Source organism: Helianthus annuus, chromosome 14 (genome assembly GCF_002127325.2).
Source record: "Helianthus annuus cultivar XRQ/B chromosome 14, HanXRQr2.0-SUNRISE, whole genome shotgun sequence".
Classification (NCBI taxonomy): Eukaryota; Viridiplantae; Streptophyta; class Magnoliopsida; order Asterales; family Asteraceae; genus Helianthus; species Helianthus annuus.
Window position 1 is genome coordinate 53,724,945 of NC_035446.2, and position 20,859 is coordinate 53,745,803.

At 35.3% G+C, this 20,859-nt stretch overlaps 2 protein-coding genes across 2 annotated transcripts; one reads left to right on the forward strand and one right to left on the reverse strand.

Annotated features, from left to right (window-relative positions):
• The first annotated feature begins 358 nt into the window (after positions 1-358).
• On the forward strand, positions 359-13,652 carry LOC110908385 (ABC transporter G family member 12). The gene is made up of 9 exons (XM_022153318.2): positions 359-734; positions 9,348-9,427; positions 9,929-10,393; positions 10,761-10,883; positions 10,966-11,091; positions 11,430-11,714; positions 11,846-12,118; positions 12,192-12,299; positions 13,047-13,652. Exons 1-9 carry the CDS (start codon positions 449-451, stop codon positions 13,383-13,385), a joined length of 2,085 nt encoding a protein of 694 aa, XP_022009010.1. The 5' UTR covers positions 359-448; the 3' UTR covers positions 13,386-13,652.
• Positions 13,653-14,135: 483 nt separating this feature from the next.
• Positions 14,136-20,550, reverse strand: LOC110908388 (N-acetyl-D-glucosamine kinase). Its single transcript, XM_022153323.2, has 7 exons — positions 20,281-20,550; positions 19,571-19,718; positions 19,125-19,316; positions 18,825-18,953; positions 15,018-15,187; positions 14,586-14,716; positions 14,136-14,462 (listed from the first exon to the last, which is right to left on the reverse strand). Exons 1-7 carry the CDS (start codon positions 20,498-20,500, stop codon positions 14,373-14,375), a joined length of 1,080 nt encoding a protein of 359 aa, XP_022009015.1. The 5' UTR covers positions 20,501-20,550; the 3' UTR covers positions 14,136-14,372.
• Positions 20,551-20,859: the final 309 nt, after the last annotated feature.

Consider the following 20,859-nt stretch of genomic DNA (forward strand, 5'->3'; position numbering starts at 1 on the left):
GAAAAAGGTTGAATAAATTTTTGGAATGACCAATTTACCCTTCTTTTAATGGACAGATTTAGCGGGGGTTAACAAGTTGGATGAATCTGGCATGTTTAAGAAACGTTAGGGACGGAAATGGCAAGAAAATTTTTTTTGGATGAAACTGGCAAATTTCGACAAAGTAGAGGGACGAAAATGGTAGTTTACTCTATATTTCATTTTAACCATATTTGTGTATAACAAAAGAAGACACCAGTCAACAGAAAACAAATATGTTAGCTAAACGACGCTAAATTCATATAAAGACGTATGGATCCGTTTTCTTAGTAGGAGACTATTATCTAATAATTTATTTATATTTATATCTTTTCGTCTAAAGTACAAATTAAGTGTTTTTGACCATTTTACCCTCAATCATTTACATATTATGTAGATGTGTAAGAATTGAAGCATTTATTTATTACAAATGAAAGATAGAAGATACATAGTGCAAGAAGGGATGGAGATAGATGAGGTGACAATGGTTGATGTTAAAGGAGAAGAGAAATCAATGGAAGATGATGGGGATGGATGCATTGCTGATGTTTACTTGATGTGGGAAGATTTGGCAGTCGTGCTTCCGAACCATGATTCAAAGAAACACACACGGCGGATACTAAATGACGTCACTGGTTTTGCTCAGCCTTCAAGGATCTTGGCAATCCTGGGTCCTTCTGGTTCTGGAAAATCCACCCTTCTTGATTCTTTAGCAGGCAAGTCTCCTTCACAAATGGTAATAATAAGTCATTACTCAATACGTTAGTTTCTGTTCCATATAGGCAACAAATATGTGTTTTAGCATGTATTTGTTATATGTGTGTTTCCATTCAGTCTCATGAACAATCAATATATCATTGTATGTGAGGGTGTATACTCTAATATATAATCTTTTAATTTTAATTCAGTAGAGAAACATAAAACTACAAGTCTTCTTCCACTATTTCTATGGTTGGCCAAATTATGTGCTTGTATTTACATTATTATTTGTTGATTACGCCATATTAACTCCACTCATCTTTTGTCCTTCAAAATTCTAAAAAGCCCTTTTAAATATATTTATTTAAAAATCTGTATCCAACATCATTTGCTTCTTTCCTGTCAAGTATGAACTATATAAAAACGAGTCAAACATACATGGATGCATGAGAAAGAAATAGTTCGCACACTCTTTTAGAAATTAAATGCACTAGTAAATAGTTCGCATTACATTACATGTCTTTATTTTTTTAATGAATTTATAATTATAATTATAATTATAATATTTTTATTGCTGGGTCTCTTCATCAATGTTGTGAATTTAGTTAAATTGATTACAATTGATCATATTTGTTAGTTTTTCACATATGTTGGATAGTTAGCAAATAATAATACACTATTCTATCTAGAATTATATACGAATTTCAAATTTCTTACATGAAGAAATGATAATTACCATAGATAATGTGTGTGTTTATATTGAAATACAAGTTCTTCACTAATTTCAGAAAAATCAAAGACTAGCACCAGATTATTTTTTATTTAATATTAAATAGCTCTGCATTGTTTTGGTGTGAGATGGTAAGTTGAACCCTCAAAAAATTGTGAAAGTAGGTCTATTGAATGTTCCTATCCCTTCAAGAAGCCATGTGTGAATTTGCATTTTCTTCTTATATATTTTTTTTTCAGTTTTTATATCTTAAGCAAACTTTGACTGTTTTGATATAAATGGAAATAATACTTTTAAGAACCAAAATGGCAAAATATATCGTTTCTTTTAATAATAACTAAAGAGTTATCTGGTATATGTATAATAACTGTGTAGCATTAAGCATGAAAGAAACATATACTCTTAACTACATTTTAAAAATAAAATATATATTTAATAAACTCAAACCTTTCACATATACTCTAAACTAGATTATTAAAAAAACATATCCTCTTAACTAGATTATAAAAATAAATACTTTTAACTAGATTTTAAATATAAATACTCTATTTAATAAACTCAAACCTTTCACATATGTCCTTACTAAACACGTAATTTTAAACCTATATACACATTCTATTTTTTTATATGACTCCCTATTTGTTGGGTAAGTAGAACAGTTTCACTCAATATTTGTTACATGCTTTGGATGTGAACATTGTATAAGCATCGACGGAATGTATTGCACCTTTGAAGGATGATTGTAACTTATTTATTGTTCATGTCTTCCATGAGTTATTATTTAAATTATTTGTTTAACTTGCCGATAAATACACATGATTTGTTGAATATTGAAAAAGATTTCTCTTTCTTTTCTATTGTCTTAAGAGCGCCCACATCACCAAGTCCGGTGACGTGGTTTGTTCTCCGGACGAGAACGGACAAGAGTGGTGTTGGAGGTGAGTGACTAGGTTGGTCCGCTTGGGTGGTGATCCGGTGGGTGGAGGTGTGGAATGTTAGAATTGGATACCAAAGAACGTATTGAATCAAAACTCCTTTATTGATAATTGGTTACAACTGGTTACATAAATTCCATTATATATAATCTAAACAAGAAACCTATTTTGACTCAAATTAGGATTAAAAAACTAACTCAAAAAACCCCTAAGTTTATGACTCGGTCACTTTTTACCCGAGCTTTGTAAGTCGGTCACTTTTTACCCGAACTTACACAAGATTAGACTAACAATCACCCCCCTAATCTTGTGACACCAATGAGCCCTCTCATCTCGATGAACTTCAACCGTGCCAAGGCTTTAGTAAGGATGTCGGCCCGTTGTAAATCTCCGCTCACGTGTTCCACTTTAATTTTGTCCCGCAATAAGTTCTCGACTTTCAAACTTGTCTCTTCATTTGATAAACCGAGCATCCATTTACCTATTGAATTGCTGAAAAACTGATCTGTCGCAGACTCGTCGCTAAAAGCTGTCACTGGCTGATCAGATTCTGTCGCTGACTGGTCAGATTCCGTTGCTAACTGGTCAGTCTGGTCGCTATATGTCTGCTGTGTCGCTGACTGCCCAGATTGGTCGCTAATTCCTGTTGCTGACTGATCTGTTTGGTCGCTAACTTCTGTCACAATAGAGACTGGTTGGTCGCTATTTGCAGCCTTGTCATCTTTAGTCTGTATGCAAACTGGAGATACAACCTCAAGATTAATCTTGTAAATGCGATTAGGTGAACGAGGTACCTTCATTAGCAAAGTGCCGTCTTGCTCAAACATCCAAAGTATACCGTCTTGGATTGCGATCTTGTACCCTCTCTCGTCCAACTGACCAATGCTTATTATATTACTTTCAAGTGCAGGTATATAATAAACATCGCGCAACACCCTTTGTTCCCCAGATTTTCCTTCCAAGATGACCATCCCTTGTCCTTTAATCTCTACGCATGACCCGTCTCCAAACTTCACTTTTCCCTTGATGTTGTGATCGAGATTAGTGAACCACTCTTTTTTACCCGTCATGTGGTTACTCGCCCCGTTGTCAAGAAACCATGTATTGAGTTCACTTGGGCTCGAAGCATACATCCTTGGAATAAGCCTTTCCTCGTCTAGAAACACATCACTAGTCTCTTCAACGTGTGTTTGTAAGTAAAGAACCGGTTCAACCCTTTGAATAAGATTGTTTTCCTCGTCCTCGTCCTCATCCTTTTTACGTGTAGGACAATCCGAAGAAAAATGCCCTAATTCATCACATCGAAAACACCTTATCTTAGAACGGTCCTTCTTTGGTTTTTGATTCGGTTCCTTGTCTTTGTCTTGACCCCCGATTTTTCCTCGACCGCGACCCCGACCTCTTTGACTAGACTCGGTCGTTCCTTTGCCTCGATCGTACCCTTCCTTTTTTCTAGCTTCCCACTCCTCATAAGTCAACAGTAACTGATCACTTCTAACCGGTTGCTCCTTATCTTCAAGGTTGACGCGTTCCTCATAGGCTATAAGACGACCTACGACATCATCAAATCCAACTGTCTTAAGGTTAAGAGATTGCTCGAGAGAAGCAACCATATGAATAAACCTTTTCGGCAAACCATGTAGAAACCTTTTAACCAGTTTCTCTTCTTTAATCACTGCTCCAAGAGAAGCAGATCTAGAAGCAATCCCTGAAATCTTTCCTGCGAACTCAGCGATCGTACTTGGTTCCTTCATCTTCAAACCCTCAAATTCCGACATTAAGGTTTGAAGTCTTGCTTCTTTCACACGTTCAGCACCTTGATTGCGAGATTTCACCGCTTCCCACATCTCTTTTGCTGAATCATTGTTCCCAATCTGCAACACTAGCTCTTCGGGTAACCCTTGGAATAGCAAAGCGATTGCTATAGAATCTTTGTGAATATCGATGGTCGTTCCTGGGTCAATCACATCCCATACCTTGTAAACCTTGAAGATTACCTTCATCTTCATAGCCCAAACGGTGTAGTTTGTATCCGTAAGCATTGGACATGGAAGACTAGGCATCGGTTCCTTCGTTGGAGGTACCCGGTTCGCGTTATCACCCATCCTTCGGTTTCTTCTACTTCTGATCTTGAGAAACAACTCCTGCTCGTCCTTAATCACAGGTAAAAACAAGTCCTTCCGTTTTTTTATTGCTACTATAACGAAAACAAACCTTACGTTGCTGCCGTTAGAAAACAATTGTTGCTTTTTTTTCTTATAAATGTTGACCGAGTAAAATAAAATTGCTGCTAAAACAAAAACTAACTCAAAACTCCTTGAATTAATTAATAGCTTTTAATTAATTCCACTCGTCTGAGTCAATTCAACAATCTCGTTGACTAGCCCTTGTTTTTTTTGTTGACCAAAATAAATTACTCTAGCCTTTATCGTAAGTTACAAAGGATAAAAATTCCTTTTATGATAGTTGGTTTGCACACTCAAACGAACCAAAATAAAGACGCGAATCTTTAACCTGATCGACTTCTTCGCAAACTTGATCGAAACAACGTGTTCTTCCTTCTTCTGTTTCGATTACTAACTTGTGCACCAAGTCTCGTCTGCCGCCGCCTTCTGTGATCGTCGGAACCCGTCGCAAGATACTTCAATCGCTGACCTTCGCTGATTGACCTCTTCTTGCCGGACTCCAAGATCAACAGTCTTGATCGTGGATCGAACTCCTTAGAGCTCTGATACCAATTTGTTAGAATTGGATACCAAAGAACGTATTGAATCAAAACTCCTTTATTGATAATTGGTTACAACTGGTTACATAAATTCCATTATATATAATCTAAACAAGAAACCTATTTTGACTCAAATTAGGATTAAAAAACTAACTCAAAAAACCCCTAAGTTTATGACTCGGTCACTTTTTACCCGAGCTTTGTAAGTCGGTCACTTTTTACCCGAACTTACACAAGATTAGACTAACATGGAACACCCCCATTTAAATAAAAAAAATTTAGAGTTATTTGATTTTAATAAAATAAAACCTAAATTAACATAAATTAAGAAAGCAAATATATAAAATAAAAATAATACAAACTAAAAAAACAAATTTATTAAAATTAAAAATATTATATAACCACATAATTAAACCTAAACACACCAGATAATTAAACCTAAACAAGACGAGATAAATAAACCCAAACAAATCAGATAAAAAAACAGATAATTAAACCTAATCATAAACCCTGAATCGTCGGAGTTGGCATCCGGAAGAGGAGCATGTTGCACACGCGGATGGTTTCTTATTAATTGCCAGACTGCCATGTGAAAAAAATATTTTATTGTGTATGTTTTCGTATTGCCGACGGGCCCGGGCAATCTCTTGTGGCTTCGTTATGCTGTCATATTGAGCCATCATGCGGTTGAAGAATGCATGATATGTGCGAACCTCCCCAAATAAAATATGAAACCTTGACAAAGTGACGTACAAAGAGCGATTGGTTTCTCCTACACATTGACGAAATCCTTCAAATAAGGGTTCTCTAATTGATCCGGCTACTCGTCTGTTATCGTATAAGCCCATCCAAGAGTTGACAAGAGCAATCTCTTCTTCTTCGGTTCAAGGGTTTTTTTGCCATTTTTTATAGATCTTTGTAGTGAATTATTAGTTGACATGTTGCTTAAAATACAACTTGAATTTATAACCAGTAAAACTAGTCGTTGTAAAAGTAGCCGTTTGAAAAACTAGCCGCTGCAAAAGTAGTTGTTTGAAAAACTAGCCGTTGCAAAAGTAGTTGTTTGAAATACGTTTGAAAAAGAAGCGTTGTAAGAATTAAATATTCTTTATACTATTTTATTTAAATTTATTATATATTAAATAAAATACTAGATAATGAAATAAAAAAATATAAAATAAATAATGAATAAATTATATAATTAAGTAAATAAATTAAAAATAGTTTAAATAAAATGAAAAGTAGATGATAGGGTGAATAACGTGGCTGTGGTTTGAAATGGTTTAAAATTATAGAAATAAATAAGATTTAAAATGATGATAGTTTAAAATGATATGACATACCAACTTTAGTACCCTCACAATAGGATTAAACATGAATACAACATATAATATTGCATAAACATGAATACAATAGCATTTATCCACCGGTGAATACATATATGTGAATAAACTATACGTATAATTAGCAATGAATACGCTATTAGAAACTATTCGGCATTAACTAATGGATAAACTATACATACACACAGTGTATTCATCTATGAATAAATGTAATTAACAATGAATACACTATATCTGGGTGAATCAAATTTTAACATGTCTTGTTTTAACTTAATTATAAAATGTCAATGTGTTAGCTTAACTGCTATAATGTGTTTCTTGTTTTCTTAAATGGTGTATATATATAACCAAACAAATTCTATTCTACTATTACTTAAAGTAGAAAGTCGGTGGCCTTTGCCATCGACAACCAACTCAAAATTACAACTTTATCCTTTAATGTAATAATTTTTATTTTGGCCCTTTTAAAATTTTTCATTTTGGCTCCATCATTTTTTGAACTAATTTGTTTTCCTCCTACAACTTACATAATAATAAATCTATCATCTAAATTTCTAACTTTTCACTTTTACTTCCTTGGCTTTTAATTTTGTTTTCTTTTTTTTTTTCCCTTTGTGTTTTTAGTTTATATCATGTTTACATATTGCTATAAATTCGAAACGGGTAGTTGGTTCGTCACAACTTAAAAATCGTACAGTATCTATATACGTTTCTTTCGTGTGCTTAAACACGTTAATCTCATCGTGCCAACACGCTTAACGAACGATAATGTGCCCTTAAATGTCACGCCACAACGCGCGAGCACCTTATTTTCATTCTTTAGCTTAAAAAAAAATTATTTCCTCACGTGCTTATTTTTATGGACATTTCGGTACATATTCATGTATCGGCATTGGACGTAAACAGTACACATTTACGTTTCGACCTAAAGTTTTACTAAAAATGAGTCGAGTCTAATATAATACGTTTTCATGCCTATTTTTATGTATGTTTTAGGTTGTTATACGTTTTGATGTAAACACTTTATTTTCTCATATGCTCATTTTTATATGTACATGTCAATATAAATTCATGTTAATGAACATGGTCGAATGCAATACGTTTTCGTGCTTATTTTTATGTACATTTTTAGTTGGTTTATGATTTGACATACGAGTCACTGTGCGTATTGATGCCACCAAGTCTTAATGAAAATGTAAGGATTGTGTAGTAATTAGGTGGAACCCCACTAAATGAACTAACTCGGTTTGGATTTTGTTATTTGATTTAAATGCTTATATAAGATACGTTGATTTATATCGGATACGTCAAAACACACGTTTTTATATGGTTGACACATTACATAACGCTTGCGCTAATCTATTTGATGTTTGCGACGTACCCACGCCGCAACGCGCGTGGCCTTATTACTAGTTATAGGTAAAATAGAAAGAGCAACTATTGTTGACTTTTATTAAGTTTTTTTTTCTTTTCAATTTTTCGGCAAATTAATAAAACTTTTTATATGTTATTATTATTACTTTTCAAAATTACACCATAAAATCTAGTCTTTTTTAATCTTTAATTTAATATAGTATTGTTAAATTAAAATAAAACTAGTCGTGTTGGAATTGTGTTGGAACTGGTTATCTATACTATATAATAAAAGAAACCACTTTGAAGACACATGTCACTTATTGGAGCCATCTATTTTTTAGCATATTAAAATTAACTAATTAGTTAAAATTAAATAATTATTTATAAGATATACGTAGAGATATACTATTTAATATATATAATTATGAGATATACGTAGAGATATAGTATAGATTAAAAACTTATTTAGAAAATATACTATTAATATTAAATTATTATTTTTATAATATATTTCCTTAGATATAGGAATAGGTTACATTATAGTTTTATTATATCGTAGAGAGATTTTATTTTAATATTTACGTTTATACTTTTACATCCAAATTTAGGTAACATATTTAAAATTGTCTATGACTCTTTATAATCAGTAATATGTTTTAAATATATTTAACTTTTTATAATCAGTAAATGTTTTAAATATATTTATTTTAAATAAAATATTATATATTTTTTAAATATGTTTTATAAAAATAAGAATATGACTTAAGATGTAATTTTAAGGAGAGAAAAATTATTATTATTTAATAGGAGAGAAAATGCAGGAAATCAAAATATGAAATTAATCAGAACTCAACTCGTGTATTACACGAGGTTTTTTAAAGATATAAGTTTTTATTATTTACTATATAAAATTACATTTATTCAACCCGTTTAACACACGGGGTTTTTTAAGATACAATTTTTTTTTATCATTTACTATACAAAATTACATTTATCCAACCCGTGTAATACATGAGGTATTTAAAAATATAATTTTTTATTATTTGATATATAAATTCAACCCGTGTAATACACGGGGCTTTTTTAAAGATATAACTTTTTTTATAAATTACTATACAAAATTACATTTATACAACCTGTGTAATACATGAGTTTTTAAAAATATAACTTTTTTATTATTTGATATATAAAATTAGATTTATTCAACCCGTACAATACACGGGGTTTTTTAAATATATAAATAATTTATTATTTAGTATTTTTTTCATTATTTGATGTATAAAATTATATTTATTCAACCTGTACAACAATACAAGAGGTTTTTAAAGATATAACTTCTTATTTTTTAGTATATAAAATTATATGTATTCAGTCCATATAATAAACAAAGTTTTTAAAGATATATTATTTTTAAAGTATATTTATAAAATTAACTTCGTGATTGCTATCTGTGAATTCTACATTTTAAAGTGGTCACTTTTTTCTTTGTCTATTTATTTTTTGTTGCAATTTGTATTTGAATGAATAATGAATACGCGCAGGAAGACTAGCCAGAAATGTTATCATGACGGGGAATATTCTTTTCAACGGAAGGAAAAAGAGACTCGACTATGGTGCTGTTGTGAGTATCCATCTAATCAACTTAACAAATTATCGTCCTGCTGAAATTTCACTTTTCGTTTTTATCTTTATACTATTTACGCATATGGTCCTAACTGTCGCTATTTTGGATAAACATTTGTTTTTTTTTTTTTTTTTTTTTATGTTAGTTCCGTCAAAATTACCTATTGTTAGAAATTAAATATAAAACACACCCCCCACCTCCGTTCACCTTGTAGCCCATGTCTCCAGTCACTGTCTTCGGCTGCATCTTCGGCCACAATATCCCTAATTTCTTGAAGTTCAGGTGAAAAAAATGAAATTTCGACATACTCTTATTATTATTGATACCTTACACTGTATCATCAAGTAATTTTGACATACTACATAAGGGTGTGTGTTTGTCGTTAGAGAAAAAAAAAAAAAAAAACTAGTCACTGGATTTAGTCACACATACCATATAAGAGACTAGTGACAAATGGTATACATCTTTTGCTAATTAATACACTATGAATGACTATAGGCTTATGTGACCCAAGAGGACATACTACTCGGAACCCTCACGGTTAAAGAAACACTCATCTACTCGGCAAAACTACGGCTACCTGGAAGCCTAAACAAACATCAAGTTAATGAGATTGTTGATCGAACAATTATGGAGATGGGCCTTCAAGACTGTGCTCATAATCTCATTGGCAACTGGCATTCCAGAGGAATAAGCGGTGGTGAGAAGAAGAGACTCAGCATTGCACTTGAAATCCTGACTCGACCAACCCTCTTGTTTCTAGATGAACCCACCAGCGGCCTTGATAGCGCAGCGGCTTTCTTCGTCATTCAGACGCTTAGAAACATGGCTCGAGAGGCCAACCTGACCATTGTGTCCTCGATCCATCAACCGAGCAGTGAAGTCTTTGCACTCTTTGATGACCTGTTTTTGTTATCAGGTGGTGAAACAGTCTTCTTTGGTGAAGCCAAAATGGCATTGAAGGTACCAAAAGTGAACATTCATTTTTACAATTTTCAACCATATAAATTTAAATACTCTTTCTTACATGTGTTTAAGCTAGTGTAATACAAACATGTTAAAATATCTTTTCACTTTGTAAGTTCAAATGTGAAGAAAAATTATTATGTATCATGGGGAAATTAAAGAATATGCTGGACTTATATACAACAACTATATACGCCCGGATCAAACCTTTTTGTAAATTTACAAAAATCCGTCATATTTTTGTGGACTATGTCTATGCCCGGATCAACCATTTGACCAATTGCAATTTGCAATATATTTTTTTACAAATTTATTATATATTTTGCATTGTTATCTTACCACTACTCTGTCATGATGATCTTAGTTCTTTTCTGACGCCGGAATACCATGTCCGAGTAGAAGAAATCCTTCAGATCACTTTCTTCGTTGTATAAATTCAGACTTCGATAGGGTGAATGCAACTTTGCAAGGTTCTCAAAGGCTTCGGGTACCAACTTCTGCTCGCCATAGTTAAGAGGTTTCTAATACAGGAAATTCCTTACAACCCAAGTTTCTATGTTATATTGCAGGACAGGAAAACCATCTCCACCACTCATGCATTGACATCCGAGACCAAAGCAATGCTTGTTCATAAATACAAGTGCTCAGAGTATGCAACAGCTGCAAGAACAAGAATTCAAGAAATCTCATCCATAGTAAGTTAAAAAATTTTCATGATTCGGATCCAACTTTTTCAGAAACATTAGCTTTTTATACAACTGTATATGCTTTGTTATCGTTTTAACTTAATCATCATTCTTATAAATATGGCGGAATTTGAACAATTATGAAACTTGGGTTATTATATAGCGAATTTTTCTTGTCACTACTACCTCCTACTTCAAGTTAAATTAATAAAAACCACTAAACAATAACTAGGATTTATATAGGTAATTAATATATTCCATTTTGGTCACTTAATTATAATTTTTTAACAATTAAAAAAAAATCACAAGATTGAAATGCGTAACGAAAGAGTGGGTTTGATTTGTAGGAAGGGCTTACATTTGAAGCACAAAGTGGGAGCCAAGCAAGTTGGTGGAAGCAACTTACAACATTAACCAAAAGATCTTTCGTTAACATGTCTAGAGATATTGGATACTACTGGTTGAGGATAGTGGTCTATCTAGCTGTTTCACTCTGTGTAGGCACAGTATTTTTCAACGTGGGCACGAGCTACCATGCGACATTGGCACGTGGAGCTTGTGCAGGATTCATCTCGGGTTTTATGATTTTCATGTCCATTGGAGGCTTCCCTTCATTCATCGAAGAAATGAAAGTATGTATCACAACTCGTGACAATTTCAAGCCAACCCGTTTTAACTCGTTACCGAACTAGTGTAAATGTTGCCATACCAGCTTCTGAATTAATTATTTATAAAACTTGAAAAAATGTTGTGCCATTAACAGATCTTCCACAGAGAGAGGCTTAATGGACACTATGGAGTAGGCGTGTTTATGCTCTCAAACTTCATCTCTTCTATCCCATTCTTGACAATGATGGCGTTTGTTACTGCTATTGTAACATATAACATGGTCAAATTTCAATCGGGTTTCTCCCATATCACGTACGCCTGCCTTGATCTTCTCTTCTCCATTGCTGTGGTAGAAAGTTGCATGATGGTTATTGCTTCACTTGTTCCCAACTTCATGATGGGAATCATTACTGGTTCTGGTTTTATTGTAAGAATAAATTCAAATTAATATTGAATGTTCAACTAAAGATATGCATTTTCGTAACATCTTTTTCGTGCAGGGTATTATGATGATGACTGCAGGATTCTTCCGTCTACCGCCTGATCTTCCCAAGCTGTTTTGGCGGTATCCGGTTTCCTACATCAATTCTATGTCATGGGCGCTACAGGTAACCCTATACATGTTGGCTTTAATTGAACAATTACATAAACTCCGTTGAAAATAAATCTCAACTGATTCACTTTAAATTCCTAAAGAAACTATGATTTCTTTATCAAAATCAACGATATACAATACGAAAATGAGAAACTGTAAAAGTCCCCTTCAAACATTATCTTCTAAACTCTCTATATCTAACCTTAACGGTTTCTAACAAAAATTCAAAGAAAAGGGAACGTATACTTTTAGTCCCTAAAACATCATAGGGTAACAGATCATGTCGGGCCAACTACCATCAGCACTAAGTCTTGTCCACACCGACCACTATAGTTACTTACTACTGACACTATAGAGTTCCTACCAACCACCGTAGTTGCGACTGACCAACTACTACTGCCGATACATCATTGTCACACATACTTGTTAGCAGGGGCTGATCCAGCCCACATTTAGGAACCCCAGTGCATTTGGGAAAAAAAAAAAACGGAAAAATTTAGTGAGAAGTTTGTAGAATTTAGAAAAAATTAGTGAGAATTAAAGTGAATTTAGCAAAAGGAACCCATAAGAATAAAATCCTGCATCTGCCACTGCTTGTTAGCACCAACTTTGAACTTCTAGTTGACTTATATTTGACTTTGAGCAGAGCAATGCATGCCAACAAAGTCATTAGAACATTCACTATGATGATTTTAGAAAAAATATATTCCCACTCATAGGCATGAGGTAACTCTACATACAATTTCGGTAAATCTGGCAGGGAGCATTGAAGAATGACATGATTGGAATAGAATTTGATGGTCCATTTGAAGGGGATGCAAAACTATCTGGTGAATTCATCCTAACCACCATGCTTGGGATTTCAGTTGAACACTCTAAGTGGTGGGATTTAGCAGTTGTTGTCGCCATTCTCATCGCCTACAGATTGCTATTCTTCGGCATACTAAAGTTTAAAGAAAGAGCTACACCTATATTTCGCAAACTATACGCAAAGAGAACACTGAAACATCTCAACCAGAGGCCTTCTTTCAGGAAAACATCGTCCCAACCGATCTGTTCTTTATCTTCTCAGGAAGCTCTAAAATCCTCACTGCATTAGACATACTGATCAGTTTACAAGCCTAGGTATATGTATTAATAATATTTTAGTCAAAGACCTACAAATCAAACCCACTATTTCTGTGCTCAATCCAAGATCTTAATTTTCGCTTTTAGCGTTAATTCCAAGGTGGGCAAAAATCATTTACAGTTAATGGTGAGTAAAGGTGGAATAAAGACTAAGGTAATCACGGGTTGCATGATAACAGTTTCGTTTATGTTTTGATGACTGCATTCAAGTTTTTATTAGTAAGTTCCATTTTATTTAGTTGTTGAAGAATCATGAATCTGCATTAATCTTCTACATATATGATCTTGAGAAATAATAAGCAGTAAAAAAAGAAACTTGTCCCATATACTTGTTTTGTTTTGGTATCAAAGCAATCAAGGTTCGTGTATGCCAAAGTATCCTCGGTTCAACATAATGTCACTAGTAGCAACTATCTCTGCTACCAGCGGCGAAGCTTGAGATTTCCGACCGGGGGGTCGAAAACGTATATACCAAAAGTTTCTATAAAACCGGGGGGGGGGGGGGGGGGTCAAAAACGTATATACCCAAAAATTTCTATACGAAAACTACCTACTCTCCACTATTGAGTGAAAAGTTCGGGGGGGTCGGCCGCCCCCTCCCGCCCTCACAAAGCTACGCCCTTGTCTGCTACCACCAAAGAAGCCGGCACATTTTCTCTTCAATGCCCGATGTTAACAGCCACTAATTGCACCACTTGGACGATGATGAAAAGAAGGGTAATAAATAAAAAATGAAAGACAACATGAATATCTTCATCAATATATATAAATTTGTAAACACAAAGACTAAAGATAAAATCACAACAATCACACAATAGAATATTGTCTTTTTAAGGTCATGCCGTCTGGTTCGTCTACAGTTTTTTTTTTTTTTTTGTGATCTTCCGCTGCTGCTATACAGTTTGATAACTACTAGACATCAATCATGCTCAACTTCTATGGCGGCTTGGTACCAAATCTAATCGTAGTCTACCTCTGAATGCTCCTGCTGGTATTGTTCTATTAGATAGTTCCAAGCAAGTAATGCTGCTCCAACAGCAGGCTCCACCTGAAGGAACCAATATACGTTGTTGGTTAACAGGTCATAACAGGTTATGGTTGAAACAGGCATGGATTGACATACTTTTGATTTTATCGATTTAGAGGTTGTATGCATTAAAAATAGTAGTACCTTTGGCCGAACTGGGTGCGTCCCAGGAAAATCCTTGGAAATGCAATCAATTACTTCCTTTCCAATATCCCATCTCCGATTGGCTTCAAGAACATTACCAACCATAACAAGAGGAAAACTCGCCTTCCCATCTGCCAAACAAGTAAAAGGCTAATGTAAATTGTACAGAAAGAAAGAAAGACGGACACAAGTCCATTTACTTATCAATGTGTTTGGTAATTACGTGTACTCTCCATTGGGTCAACCATCATTTTATTCAAAAGATTTCATAATTATTGACATAATACAAGTTTTGTAATACCTTTTGGACAAAACAATTTAGACAAAGAGGTGTTTTTGTTGAACCCCACCAATTTCACCATGTTCAACCCTTCTAGTTTTTCCACCTAGCTCTATGAACAACAAGTTTTAACACTTAGTTAAGATATGTACCTTTACCACACAATCCAAGTCTGTGAACAACAGCTTTAACACTTGAAGCCAACTCTTGAACCGCATGAAGTAATATGTCATTTGCAACTTGATCACCTGCTTCCGCACAAGATATCACTACAGGAACTAAATTTGCAATCCGCGCCCACGATGGATCAGCATACGTCCACCTGTAAGGAATCATTGAGCTCTCGCTATTTTGACAAAATGGGTGGTTGAGCAATGTTAAATAAAATAAATAAAAATATGTATCCACTAGTAGCCACTTGGGCTAGAGAGGTAATTTGGATAGTGTTGGCCCCAAAATGGATCTTTGATCTCTAGAACGTGATAACAAACTTGAATAACTTGAATAATAACCGAATGTATACAATATCGAATTGAGAGTATATACAATTGATTTCGGATGTAATGAACAACGTACAAATGAATCTAACTATCCCTATTTATAGTTTCCTACGGGTACGAGTGAATAGACACGTCTCTTCGTGAAAAGTCGTGTCTCTTGGATGTGTGGTTGTGATTGAATCTTGAAGAGGTGTTTTGATTCTCGTCCATATGATCAACAGTCGCGTCCCTTGTTCCTTTCCTTGGTGTCGATTCGAAATGGTGTGTGTGTAGAGACACACCCATTCGGTTATTAAGGTAGTTTCCATCTTCCATGTTGTCAACTTTGGTCCTCGTACTTTATAACCGCCATGTAACCGCCATCTAAATAACTATTAACTATATACACAATAACCCTTGTACTTGAGGATGTATATGATTAGTGATTTCATTCACCCCCCTAATCATGAACATCCTTAAGTTGTAGATCTTGAACTCCGAGTAGCTTTATCATCTCGAGTCTCCTCGGTATCTAACATTTCACATGGATCTTTATTCTCGAACTTTGCTTCTCACGAACTTACTTCTCACTAACCATGTTCTTCACGAACCTTGCTTCACACGAATACTTTGCTTCACACTTGTCTTGACCGCACTTGATTTGTATCACACGAACCTCTTTTCTTGTGTAGTTGTCTCAACACGAACTTCACCCGGTCTTGATTAACTTGCCCACCATCATATCACATGACTTGCATCCATCTCGCATAGATTTTGGATAATCTAACTCACTTAGATTTCTCTTGCGGTTGTATCACACAACAATCCTTCTTTTGACCCAGTCACAGGATACGCGCGTCTTCTCCTTGATTTATCTTCTTCACGGTTGTCTCTCACAACGGCTTTTTCATCATTAATTGCTTCCCTCACGGATTCTTTGCTTTGATCCGATCCATTCACTGGACTGTTTTGTTATACCTTTCACAGGTTATCTCCGCATCACACGGTTCTTCCCCTTGATCGTATCACACGACCAAGTTTCACGTTTCTATTTCACTTCAGCGTTTAGGCACATCAGAAGTGCCGGTTCATCATCATCTTCTATTTCGACCAAGAGTGTCTCACTTTCTTTGGTTTTCTTGGTTGGGCATTCATAGGCATAGTGCCCAAGTTTCTCACATCTGTAGCAAGTGATTTTCGACTTATCTCTCATAGTCGGTGTCTCTTGCTTGCTATCATCCCTTTGTGGTTTGTCGGTTCCTTCCGACTCGTAAGAGATGTTTCCTTCACCCCTATGTTGATAATTGCCTCTCCCTCGGCCTCGTGACGGACGGAATCTCCCTCGTCCATGATTTCCAACATGTTGTCCATGACCCGTATATAGGAGTTCTTCTAGATTGTTCACAGGGCTTTCCTTTTTCTTCAACTTTAACCTTTCTTCATACGTTTTTAATCTACCAATAGCTTCGTCTAGCGTCATTGTGTCTAGATCGGAGTATTGCTCGATTGATGCAACTATTTGAATAAATCTATCTGGCACGGCGTTTAGAAGTTTTCGTACCAGAGTGGATTGATTCAACGTCCTTCCGTATTCGCTTGCCCGTGTAACAATACTATTAATCTTTGCAGTGAACTCGTCTATTGTGTCATCTTCCTTCATTTGCAATAACTCAAATTCTGACAATAGCGTGTGCATACGCGCCTTTTGTACCCGATCAACACCAACGTGTCTAACCTTTAGATTATCCCAAATCTCTTTTGCAGTTTTACAACTTGCAATTTGCAATACGACGTCTTCTGGTATTGCTTGGAACAGATATGCAATGGCAGACTTATCTTTCTTGGTGTCTACCGTTGCATTTTCTGCCGGTTCAATCGTTTCCCACAAACCATTTGCTTCAAGAATTGTCTTGATACGAATAGCCCAAACCGTATAGTTTGTTGGTTTCAGAATCGGACACTGAAACTGGGAAAGAGAACTTCCTTCCTTTTGAATTACAATTTGTTGATTCGGTCCGGTTGCTCCCGACATGGTTTCTGACCGAATGATTTTCACTTTGACAAACTTGTAATCAAAACAACCCTTCACTTTTTGTTTCTAAAAACTTCTTGTCCACCAATACGAACCACCCGTACCGGTAAAATTCAATTCCCTTGAATTCAATAAACTTTCAAATCTTAACCCGCGAATAACCACAACGCGTAGTAATCAACAATCTAATTCGCACTAAACCCCGGAATCAAACAAACCCTAGATTCCTAACCAACCCTTCGGTTCAACCGATCACCCTAGAACCGAACTAAAAAATGAATTGAACTTGCGAATTGAAAACGAAAATGAAACCTGATCGCGAATTCCCTGCGATGCCTTGCGATTCCCACGCCTAGAGCCTGACGCTCTGATACCAATTGTTGGCCCCAAAATGGATCTTTGATCTCTAGAACGTGATAACAAACTTGAATAACTTGAATAATAACCGAATGTATACAATATCGAATTGAGAGTATATACAATTGATTTCGGATGTAATGAACAACGTACAAATGAATCTAACTATCCCTATTTATAGTTTCCTACGGGTACGAGTGAATAGACACGTCTCTTCGTGAAAAGTCGTGTCTCTTGGATGTGTGGTTGTGATTGAATCTTGAAGAGGTGTGTTGATTCTCGTCCATATGATCAACAGTCGCGTCCCTTGTTCCTTTCCTTGGTGTCGATTCGAAATGGTGTGTGTGTAGAGACACACCCATTCGGTTATTAAGGTAGTTTCCATCTTCCATGTTGTCAACTTTGGTCCTCGTACTTTATAACCGCCATGTAACCGCCATCTAAATAACTATTAACTATATACACAATAACCCTTGTACTTGAGGATGTATATGATTAGTGATTTCAGATAGATCAGCTACGAGGGTAAATCTAAAAAGAAGGAATGTTGACATCACTTCTATTATTTATGTGTCTTTTTTGCGATAATTACTAGGAAACGGTGGAACATCTATTTACTGGGCATGATCAACATATATGCTCCAGCTTGAGGGGGAGTGTTAAATAAAATAAATAAAAATATGTATACACTTGTAGCTACTTGCTAGTTTAAGGAGATAAAGTTTCTAGAACCTCAATAATTCTACAACTTGTCTATTAGAATCTTAGTTTCTTCTCCTAAAAATAGGATGTATTTTGTAACCTTTTTTCTTTGAGAAATCACAAGTATTCTCCTGGAGTTGTTCATTTCACATCAGATTTCAGTTTGTTTCAAATCTGATTTCGGTTTATTTCAAGCAACAGGTCAAACCGAGTTTAAATCAAATCAGGTTACATTTTTACAGGTCAATACGGGTTCAATAATAAGATAATTCTTAAAAAGGTTTTGTTCCTTACAAATAATTTGACCCATTGAACCAGTTTCAATGATTTCACCCGTTTGACCCATCATCACAAGCAAAAGGAAATAGTATAATTTGAACAACTAATACCCAATTAGTTCATCGGGAGAAGAAAGTTGGAGTTGGTGCAGGATGCTACAAGTAAGCATTGTTTCTGGACCACGCCCGTCATATGACCTTATTACTGATGTCAAAGCTTTTGCAGCGATACCATAGCCACTACAGGTAATTAACATGACAATATCAACCCATTTACTTAAAGATTCATATTAAACATGACAATACTAAATTCAAACCGGTATGCATTTTCAGGATAGGAGCAAATTGCTTATCAAAAGTTACTAAACAAATCCAGATTTCGCAGCACCAAGTAAGAAGTTAAATTCATACCTTCCCCAGTCACCTAAGACCGGGCCTGCACCAGAGGCCCGGGCTTCTCTCCCATCTTCAGTATATCCATATGCAATGGTCCCCGTACCAGCAATTAAGACACACCCGTGAAGTTTTCCCATGGTTCCACTAGCCAACGCTGCCACCGCATCATTCTCAACAAAAAATTCAACATCGCTCGCGAATATATCACTGATTATGGAAACAAAAAAAGAAAAAAAACATAAGACAGTGTCTACGTATTCACTTTAAGATTATGGATCACATGTAGGGATCAAGTGGCAAAAATGATATCAACACAAAAAAGCATCTATTGCCAGAACCACCTTCAGGTGGTAATTTCGACTCATTGACTTATTTATTGGAGCGTGTATTATGGTCAAAGCAATATAAAGTTAGTTCAAAGGGGAAGGTGTATCAAGCAAGTTAACCCGTAGAAATCTGACCTCAGCCAATCCAAAATCCGTTGCTGGTCGGTTGGATGGTTGACTCCCGACACAGCTAAGCAAACTGCACGAACAGCAGACCTACTACAACCTGATTTTAAAAGAGCTTCTGCCATAACTTGTTCTAGTGTCTCCCTTGCAGCAGTTTCTGTGTACCGAACAAAAGTACACTAATTACTATTGTATTATTTGACCCATTAACTGCAGATAAGATAAAAAGGACAATATACATAAAAAAAGATTGTCTGCCAGGTCGAAACCCATTCGAGCATCCACAAGCAGGGAAGGTGTAAAACAGTCTACGTGGAAGCTGCTCAATCTCCTCCCTGCACTCATAGTAGCCCGTTTGAGGGCATCCTTCCCACCTCTCACCTCTCCATAAAAACACCCAAGAACCACAATTGATGCTCTTATATTTGCACATTTAGGATATTGTTTTAAATAGCTCCATGCTATTTGATTGAGGAAAATATTTTGTTTGATATAAATACCAACGTTTAAGAACCACAGAGCAAAAAGAACCCGTCCAAACGCTTTGATCATGCAAAAAGAACCTTTAACGGAGGGAAAGGCATGCATATCAGATCTTGTCAAAAAGTGGTACCCTGTGTGTTTCCAATCATATATTTGACCCTCTAGCAGACACATACACTAATAGTAATAGTAATAGTAGTAGTAATAATGGAGTGACTAAAAAGATAGATTAATACCGCCAACACTATTGTGATTGGAGCAGCCAGCAACAGCACGGGCATAGACAGGCGGAGAATGGTTTGGGGTGAAAGGGATAATAGGCATGCATACGCATATCGTGTTACTAGTCCCACCGTCCAACCCGAGTATAAGTTTTTCACCACCACCACCACCACCACCACCGGCTGGTAGTTCGTGCTCGAAATCCCATATTTCTCCCTTTCTCTCCCTCTTCATCACTTCACTCAAACTCCAATCTGCCCATCTCACACAATGACAATTATACGTGAATCACATAAACAAACTTGACAAAATGTGTCACAATTAAATTACTCATTACCTAATTCTTTTATTATAATAATAGGATTCGGACGGCAAAAGATCCAAACACTAAACACCCATCATCCCCATCCAACAAAACCAATTTTTTATATCACACCAAAGACTAAAGACTGCAATGTTGGTAACTTCATATTGTAATGATAACAATGTAATGGAGCTATAAAATATTAGTAACTATTTGGTTTTCTGTACCATACCCACCCAATTGGAATACCTTGTCAATTAAATAATAAAGAAATCTTATTTTTCATTAA